Source organism: Pygoscelis adeliae, unplaced genomic scaffold, assembly GCF_000699105.1.
Source record: "Pygoscelis adeliae isolate BGI_AS28 unplaced genomic scaffold, ASM69910v1 Scaffold92, whole genome shotgun sequence".
Classification (NCBI taxonomy): Eukaryota; Metazoa; Chordata; class Aves; order Sphenisciformes; family Spheniscidae; genus Pygoscelis; species Pygoscelis adeliae.
Window position 1 is genome coordinate 2,984,021 of NW_008824306.1, and position 10,137 is coordinate 2,994,157.

Consider the following 10,137-nt stretch of genomic DNA (forward strand, 5'->3'; position numbering starts at 1 on the left):
ACTACTCAAGTGAGTACAGTTTTAACAGTAGCCCTATACCCTTCCATGGAACACGCAGGCCTCTAACGTTTGTAGAGGAGAGTAAAACTACAGTGAACGTGCAGCAAGAGGTCAGCACTCATACACATACAACCTTTGTAGCTAATACTATCCCTCTCTCAGTGCAGGCACTGGGTGTATTGATAATAACACTGTCTAGACTGTCATTATCCTGGGAGAAACTGCCACTCCTAGAATTACAGCACACTTCAGAAAAATAAGCTTGTCCTTTAAAACACAGAGCATCTTTGTCTCTATGACTTCCTCTCATACCTTCTTTCTACCAGCAATGCCAGCACAGCTAGACCAAAACATACATAGAGCAGCAATACTGTTAGTTAATGGGCACTCCATGCTGTGGTGACACGAGGCACAGCAAAAGCAACGGCCCTCATGTTGATGGAGTGTTTAAACTGTATTTGGTTAGTCTGCAGAACTAAGGCAAAACCACATGACAGTAATATAACCCATACAAATCTATCTTTTTTTTTTCTCTCCCTATCTCGTAACAGTGATTTAAATAGTCGGTTCCCTATGCATGCACTTCAGGAGACTGGTATAAAAATAGGAAGTAATATGGCACACTCTCTAAAAATATGCATATACAGTAATCTTCTTCACTGATATGTGAGGTTAAATGGTACCCACTATGTATACATACTGCAATCCTGGCTGTGTAAACTCTCCTACTCTTGACTTCACTGTAGCACAAGCATTTCACTGGCTGAGGTCTGTGAAACTTCCACTGTTTCACAGTGGCAAAATCACAACTGCACCATCACTTACAGTGTGCAAAGTCTGCTTTAAGGATTTGAGAGCTCTCTGTAGCTATGAAGTACTTCTACATATGAAGCCACTTCCCCCCCTGCCCCCAAAGACTAACGATTCAGACCCAGGTACATCTGTAGATAGGCAACAACCATAATTCCCTGATTATTGATGAGTATCCAACTATAAAGTCAGATACTCAGTTTTAGCTAAGAACACCTGAAAATTTGGCCCTGTGTGCTGAACTCTGCAGGTTTGGAAGCAGGGGTTACATTCTTACTTGCTCCTTTAACTCACTACTGAAAAAAACAAAATCTGAAATACTCTTCTACATCTAGAAAAGTACAGAGAAATACTACACTGTACTTCCACATACAGAAGTACAGAGAAATACTGTAGTGTCTTCAAGGAGTAACTTCACTATTCTGTGCTCCTCAGAGAGAGGAATCAGAACTGAGATGTTTGGTGTCTTCCCCAGATACGTGAAGTACATTCCTATGGCAAACTCAGGCCAAAAATTCCCATTACCACCCATCAATAATTTAATGAGATCTACATACACATACCACACACAGACACATATTAAGCAAAATAAAAAACATAACTCCATTATAAAACTGAAGTATGTGAAGTACGAATACATTGATTTACAGTGCAGTAAAGAAAAAAAATAAAAACAACTTAGCTCTTTGCAGCATTGTATGTGACATATTTCATTATAAATGACCTCAGACCCAAACCTGAAACACTTCTAATAGAATGATGCTGATGTCATCCGTACTGGAGAACTTCACATCCTCCATGATGATAGGATGAAGGCTAAGCTTAGGATACTAGGAGATGCTTTGGGTCATAAATTATTTGTTTGCACTAGCAGCCATAATGGCAATACTCAAAAGAAATGCAAGGTGCTAAGCAAACTAAGTGCAAAAAGCTTTCACTTAATTTTTGAAAATACAGTTGTTTTTGTGTATTTCCACTAAATTCTTCTCCTAAAGCTTCGTCTGCTAGAGCTTTCTCAGCAACTTGCAAAATACAGAAACACTTTTATTTGTGGTGATATAGTGCATAGAAGAAAAAGTCAACAACTTCCATTTCCTCTTTCAGATTTCAAGCCTGTGGTACTTCTCAGGTAAAGAAGTCAGAGGGTTTTGAACTACTGATATTAAACTAACCATAACATATCACAGCCTCAAAAAGAAGGACTCAGTGTCTTCTATCCCCACATAACAAGTCACTGAGTCGCCTGCTTGGTGTACTACCAACCCCCGGACCATCAGGGTAATGCTTGTCTCAACTTCAGCTGTTTTAAAAGGGAGACATATAGTCAGAAGTAATTGTCAAGGCATCTGGTTAAGACTGAGTAATAGGTCTCCAGAGAACGATTCATATCCCCTGCCTCAGAGGACATTTTAAGATGGGTTGAATGACTCCCTGGAGATGTGCTCTGGAGAGCACCCACATGACTAGTTCACACTATCTGCTCAACTTCTAGATATTTAAAGTTATATAAAGTAAACACCACCCTAATACCAGAACATCACAAACAAAGTATTAGATAAATGATAGTGTCAGAAAAATGAGCTATTCCAGAACATCACAATTAATGTGTTAAATTTAATTCCCTTACTAACAAGCAGCAAATATGAAGAGTAAAACAGTGCAAAGCCAATAACCCCTCTGTCCATTCTCAGTAACAGTCACATTTCAGTATTAGTGCTGGCTAATCGGCTGTTTCTTGGTGACCTAGACTACAGTGCATTGTAGAAGTCCAATTCTTATACCACAGAGAGAAGTATTATCTTATTACACTGATTAGAGTGTAAAAAAAGTCTGCAATTTGATCAAAGCAGACCACAGCTGCAGTCAATAGACAGTCAAGGACTATGCTCTGTTTCCATGCCAGGGTGGCATGCCATAACAACATCCTATCTGAAATAAAATGCATTTCCTTCCATCCTCAGATTTCCTGAGTAAGATGAGCATCAGGCCAGTTTTTGAAGGATGTCTCCTATAATGATTTCAAAATAAGCACGTGATAATAAACCTATGTGCAAAAAACCTCTGAAATAGAAGTCTACGAACAACGATTGCTCTCTATGTCCATACACAAACACACACAAATACACATACTCATACAGTAGGTTTTCTGCAAAGGTAGGCTTGTCAGTCGTCATGCAGTGCTACACCTGCAATAAAGAAATCCCATCCACAGGACACAATGTCCAAGATACACAATGCTCCCAGCAGGTGATGTGCCACCTTCCAAAGGCACCTACTTGCTTCCAGTTGTACTAGGCATTGGAAGAAACACTTTGATGAGCATTCCCCTTTTGAGAATCTATTGTCTTGCTACTGCTCCATGCTTCATCAGTATTTTCAGATTTCATCTCTGCTTTGTCCATCAGTACGGTGGATTTGGGAGGCTCGCAAATAAAGCAGAGGAACTTGAAACAGGACAGCAAACCTTCGGAAATGCTGGATGAGAAAAGCTTTTTGCACGGGTGGCAGAACTGGTAGAACACCAACATGAAGAGGACAGCCATGCAGTAACCTATCAGGAGCTGCAAGACCAACAACGGGGCGCAGACATACAGGTAGATATCGGTTTTATAGACGTACCACATCAGCAGGAGGAATGCGTTCTCAATGAATCGCAGCATGTAATACACAGTCAGTCGGTACCAATTTTGGGATTTGTTAATTAAGTCAGGATCATTGAGCTTCACCTGAACTGCTGACCAGCAGAACATGTTAATGCCAGCATACAAGAAGGTGAGAAGGCACAAGACGATGGTAGTGCCAACCCTGCTCAATGCCTTCTCTATGTTCTCGGGAAATGGGGACTTGCTTTGCCAGAAGAGAATCCACGGGTAGAAGAAAAAACCAAAGAAATTCACTAGCACAACAGGGAGAGTCCAGATTTGAAGGACTGAACTGAACAGGACCAACACCGTAACCCGCGTAGCAATCTCAAAGCTTCTCCACATGAATATGCAGAGGTAGGCAGCTGGTTTCACGCTGACATCATAATCATCATACTTAATCTTAATAGCCAGGATGTTGCAGCGCAAGGCGCCATATACAATTGACAGGAGAGAAAGGACCATAAAAATACCTACAAAGAGAAAACACAAGTCAGGACCTTCAGCTTAGCAGAAGTTAAAGACATTGCATCAGAGTAGTGCAGATGTAGTGGTCTTCATGGCAGGTCTGGAGATCCCCAGCCAGGTGCAATGCCAAAAAAACCCCCATTCCTTGTATACAATTCTGGGTTCTTACTCTAACCCTGCCTCCTATTTTGGTCCCCATTTGTTACTTCTCCAAGTAGCTAGAAAGAAAAAAAAAAAAAGGCACTTAACAGTCACAGGTGTCTCTCCCTCCTCCCCCCACCCAGGGCTGTTCATACACACACTGTCTTTGGTAATTACACAGCTCAGTCGTAAGAGTATCCAAGTTGCTCTCAGAATCTCACAGTACTCCACAAGGCACAGGGGTGCTACTCCCCCTCTGTACAGAGGAAGAACTGCAAAACAGAAGCTGAAATCTTGGAGTTAGTTGGGTGTGCAGATACCTCAGTGCTTGCAAAGTTCCATGTCGAAGCAAATTGTCTAAGCTCACAGAAGAGCTCTTTCTGAAAACTGAAAGTCAAAGCACTTTAAACCAAGAACCATCTGCACTTTTTCTGCCTGTGTAGACGGATGTTTGCTCACCTGTCTACACTGTGTTTTCCTGTACATCCATTTTCCTCATACATGTGCCTATATCATGCATTTAAAAACAACACTCCTCCTAAAAACGTCTTGAAATTCAGATCAACTTTCTGTATCTCCCATCTACCCAGAATCCCTCAAGTGAAGGTTTCACGGCGTTTAAATTCTGCAGAAAGTGAAGGTGGAGTCCAGTTGTTACCTGGCCTCCCCTCCAGATGCAGTAGGGGAAAGCTTTCCGGCACTGCAGGAGGGGGTCTTGTCTTACCACGTTAAGTAGGTACAGATCCATAAGAACCCTGGATGCATAGAATAAACATTCATAGAGAAGTACCTTGATGTTCAGAAGTGCGAATTGCCCACGGTTTTGTTAGCATTTGCATACTTTCTTCACAATTTTTACCAACATGCTGAATAGCTGATTTAGGGGACTAATTTTAGGCACCCCCAATCACTACTTTTAGTTTCAATCTTAGCATTTTGTCCATGCAAAGAACACTGCAAATGCAAATTAAGCACAGTAAAAATGATTCAGTTGTTTCTTTTAGAGTTTCAATGAAACTAATTCTTGATTATGTCAAATACTTTTGCAATGCCTAGCAACCAGTGCTTTCGGCAGCCTTCAATTAGTTTATATGTCAATATCCTACAAATGAACTGGATTCCCTGCTTCGCTATAGCTATGTAGCCATGACTATAAGTTTGTTTTTCTAATGAAAGTTATTCATTTCTGAGCATGATTTTGAAAAAAATAAGTGTATTTTAGGATCTCTAACAACTTTATAACAGGATTTTCTCTATCATTTTAGCTAACCTCTCTCCCACCCCAATCCTCAAACATCTCTGAATTACTTTGGAAAAGAATTAATTAATCATTTATATCTAAATTTCCAATAGCACTCAGTAAGCTGAAAAACGTTTGCCATTCTACACGGTAATTTTGTACATGCCAGTTGGTGGTGCATATATTCTCTGAAAATGGTTATGTATTTGCTTGTTTAACACTTAAATTTTTAATGGGTGTTTTTAAACACCTTTCTTACAGCACTGTACTTGCTCTGAGACTTTTTAAACATTGTGTCTTAGAAAACATTGGCTGAAAGCAGAAGAGCAAGCGAGTGCAGTCAAGAATACCGCTTGATATCCTGTGGCTCTTTACAAAAATCTTTCCCGTAGTTTTGAGCCAGCTCTAGAACTGTGAGAGAACAAATAACTTCCATCAGCTAATTAAGCAAAAGACTATTCTCAGAGTTCAAGAAACAAAAAAGTAACAACCCAGTGGGGACAGGGTGCTGCTGTCCTGGCACTCTGCTTGCCTTCTGCTTTGATAAGCAGAGACATTCACCTTATTACCCAATTTCATTTTAGGGATTCTATATTAATCTCAAACTTGTCTTAAAACCTCAAGCCTTCAAAAAAGGCACTTCTCCATTGATAGAAAGCGGGTCACGTCAACTCTGACTTAATACAGTAGTCCAGTCCTGCTCCTTTCCCAAAAGCTCAGTACTGTCATCAAACCTTCAGTTCAAACATCACTTTTAAGTCTGTGAGAAAGATGGTTTGAAGCAACTACAAAGGGAAATGTGGGAAGGTGACGTTATTGTTACTTTTACTCATCCTGAGCAGGCAAAGAAGTAAAAATTTAAAAGGCAAAGTATCCTCCCCTGGAACAGTCCCAAATCCCGTAGCAGTCATATGCCATAAAGGTGGCATTTCTTTTCTCCCTTCCCACTCCCAGAAGGCTGTACTTGTCTTACAAATCAGAGGTGCACACTCACAGAGCCATTCAGGGAGGCACTGTTTTATTTTGTTGGGGGTTTTTTTATTATGTCTTAAGTCTTTTCAAGACCTGGTCCTTCCCACTTCAGAAATTGCTAAGAGAGTGAATTCTGCTCTAGATGAGCTTCATCACAAATATCTATCACTGAAATCTTACATTCAGCTGAAGGATCGCAAGTTATCTATTATATATACTATAGTTTTCTGAACTGATAATCAGAACCCTTGAAAAATAAGGGCACTTATTTTGTTTCTTAGGGCAAGACACCTAGATACACATTTTTTTGCCTTAAGATATAATTTCAACACTTAGAAACAACTATTAATACTCAAAGTATGTTGTTCAAACAATGAGGAAAGTATTCTGTGGTCAGAGCTTAATGAGTTGAGGAGAAGCAACTGTAGAAGCATCTTAAGATATCTAGTAAGACCACCTACAAAGCCCAGTCACGAACATTAGGAAAGTGACACTGCAAACACTAGTAAGTTGAAAAAAATCATAAACCCAAAACTTCTATTCTTGAAGATGGCAGTCACTGCTACAAATTTTCACTTAAAGAAAAACAGTACCTTTTTCAGCAGAATAATTTTATTTTTAAATGGTTGGAAATCCGCCTTTTGAGATTATTTTAGCACTGTAAGCAACACTTGAAAAAGATAACTTGACTGCTGTTAACGACACAAAAACATTAAACATGCAAAAAGATTGCTCTTAACGGAAGCGGATCTTCCACATTCAATACTGCGCACTGAGAACCGGACCTTTTTCAAGGGTAAGAGGCCAAGTCACACATCCCCCATCTACAGCCAGCTGTTCTTGTAATTAACACTAACTCAGGTCTTTTTGGCACCTCCCGGCCTTGCGCTTCTCCAGGTGGTGCTACCTAAGTGAAGAGGTCCTGGTAGCTGCCCAACAGTGTGTTGTAAGTGGACCTGAGCCTGATGTCAGCCACCTCTTGGAAGCACGGTTATAGCTGGCTCTAAGGCAATGCATGGTACTGACGGACGCTGAAGCACTGAGTACAGGGTGAAGCCCAAATGCACAAGAGAGACCTTGGTGTCTGTTCTGGGAGTGGCAACTACAAAGTCAGACTGGGCATTTCATACACTAACAAGTCAGGAACTTCTTCCCAGTTACGCTGTAAACAACAAAGAGCTGAATGTCTACAACTAGCCTCAGATTAGGCTATTACATGTGGGTTTCCAATGTTGCATTTCATACAATTCTGTGCATTTCATGCTAAACAGTCACCGAAGCTTTATGTCTCTCATCACTAACCTAGAGGCTTTTCCTGCTTTTGCAACTCTCCTTAGTTCTCTTGATCTTACATTGTTGGCAGACAGTGAAATGACAATTTTGGAGAATGCCAGACACTGGCAAGAATCTGATCATCCAGAAGAAAGTATCCAGAGAAATTAATGAATGCCATGAAACACACAAGAAAGATGCAGTATGGCTCTGGTTGACAAAGGGCTAGGCAAGGATGCACGCTCTTTTCAGAACGGTTCAATTCAGTACTGGAAGCAATAATGAGTTTCAAACAGACCTGAAAGGGACAAACCATCTTATGTAGCGTGATGGTAAACAGCTTTAGGTTCACAGATGACACTGACCTCATTACCACTGACCAAGCAGAATTATCACAGAATAACAGACAGGGTAGTGTAGGAATCCAGAAAAATAAGAGACTGATGAGGAGTCAAGACAAAAAATGTGGAAATCAAAATACAAGAAGAGAGGGTTAATTATAACAGAGACAAATGGAAAAGAGCGTGCACTTTGGATGACCAGTGTCAAAGAACAGGGAAGTTGAAGACATCTGCAGTGTGGAAAAGCTGGACTGGCTGTTAAATTACTTTGACGATGCTGCAAGATCAAAAGGTTGAAGTCATGTCCCTATACATGAGAATCCCTGTGTACACATAACAAACAACAAGCTGAAACTGTGCCATGCATCATTCCCATTTACTCTGGAGGCTGAATACTACTGGTGGACAAAAGGCACTACTGCGTAAATAAGCTGGCTAAAGAGACGGCAGAAAGTTTCAGTATTTCAGAAGGCAAAATACACACAAGAGGAATATGGTTAGGACTTGTTTTTCTGGTGAATGAGCTCTAATAGACATTGCCATTGTTCCTAAATCACTAAAACAACCCACTTTTTTCTTCTTTTCATTTCTATAATTTAGAATTACACCTGCTATGGAGATGGCTTCTGAGAGACACGAGATGACTACTGCATTTGCTGGTGGGTTCACTGAACTCCCTGGTGAGCCAGCTGATCTCTGGTTGTTTAACTTCGCTTCACCCACAGAAGGTCACGTACCAGTCTGTGATTCAGAATTTGTCTCAGCAGTGACTGATAAAAGTCAGAAGTAATAGAAAGTTACAAATCATTATTAAATATGCAATTCTCTAATCATCTGGAACACAGCGCTTCTCCTTGGCAATCGGGACCAGTAAGGTCAACAGCAGTAATAAAAGAAATACAATAAAAAGGTGACCTTTCTCAAGCAAATGCCATCTGCAGTGAAGTGATTGGAAATTTTGCTAATTGCACCACTCAGCAAAGGATTCAGCTGCTTTGTTCTCATCCTATGTCACAGATGCCATGGTTATTCGAAGAGCCTACCTTAGCTATGCAGTACTCAGAAACTGTCCGAAGCAATGTCTTTCAAGTAACTACTGCTATGACCTTAAACAAGTACTTTTGTATGAAGAGCTTAACCTGTTGTGATATCCTTATGTGCTGACTCGCCCTTTGGTATACTAAAGTTTTCCATTCCCTGAGTTGAGGGGAGAACCCTGACGTTATTATAAAGGCTTCTCCAAAAATCTTAGTTCCTTACCTTGGTACACTGCCAACCAAGATACCAGAACTGAAGAAAGCAATCAGATTCATAACGTGTCACCCCAGCCTCAGCCTCCTTAGCTGTGCAGCTGGTAAAGATCCTTGGCCTCTCAAGGCCTCGGAGATATAACAGGAGCTATTTTGTATTTCTGTGGAAACACACCTCCAGTTCACACGGGTGCCAAAGTCCTTCCTTACACCGAAAAGCTGGTTGTCCTATGACCAGCTGGAGTAGGTTCTTCATTTAGCAGCCAGCCAGCAAATCAAGACTTTTTGTTTTTTTCAAGGAGCTGGAGCACATCATGGAGCAAGATGTAGAGTCCCACAGTAAGAGAGATGTGTCCTGGTAAGTCCATGTGGTGCATCACTGCTTGGTGAAGGCTTAACAGCTTGGGTCCAGAAATGAGATGGCCATATTTGCGTACCAGCTTACTGAGTCCTGCCTTTTGATTCCAAATTCAGTCTGGCACAAGTAAAGACAGTTCAGGTCCTCAGTCCATATTTGAAACTGCATTCCTGAAAGTACACCCTCCTTAATGCAGCATGGCAAAACATGCTCTGCACTGTACCCCAAGGAATTTTCCAAAAAGTTTGCTCAAAAACCAAAATGGAACAGAGGTAATTTTTTCTTTCCCTCTTCATGAAGACAGCTTAGTCCCTCCAGCTGCCTCCCTCTCATGCCATAATGGCCACTTATCAGATTAATGTTTTAATAGCAACCCAAGTATGCTACAGGAAGCATCATAGTCTAAAACATCATGGTATAGATAAACTTGAGAGCAACATCACCATCAAAAGCTGTCAGGGAGATGAAACCCATTGCAATATGTTTGGTTCTTGCCCAGGGCAGTTACACCTGACTGCTCACCCTTCTCCTCTCCCTCCCACCAAAATATGGAGGTGATGATAGCAGCTTGACCTACTTCTGGCAGCCGTGATCTCCTGCTGCAGGACACAGATGTAGAGCTGGAGCGTGAGCTGGGGTGCTG

At 41.0% G+C, this 10,137-nt stretch overlaps 1 protein-coding gene across 1 annotated transcript in view; it reads right to left on the reverse strand.

Annotated features, from left to right (window-relative positions):
• Positions 1-3,101: 3,101 nt before the first annotated feature.
• Positions 3,102-10,137, reverse strand: part of XK (X-linked Kx blood group) — an 8,942-nt gene continuing 1,906 nt past the window's right edge. The window contains exons 3-4 of the mRNA XM_009318915.1: positions 10,072-10,137; positions 3,102-3,925 (exon numbers count right to left, since the gene is read on the reverse strand). The exon at positions 10,072-10,137 is cut by the window's right edge and continues 188 nt beyond it. Of these exons, the coding sequence (XP_009317190.1) occupies positions 3,102-3,925; positions 10,072-10,137 (890 nt within the window). The remainder of the gene's footprint in view (positions 3,926-10,071) is intronic.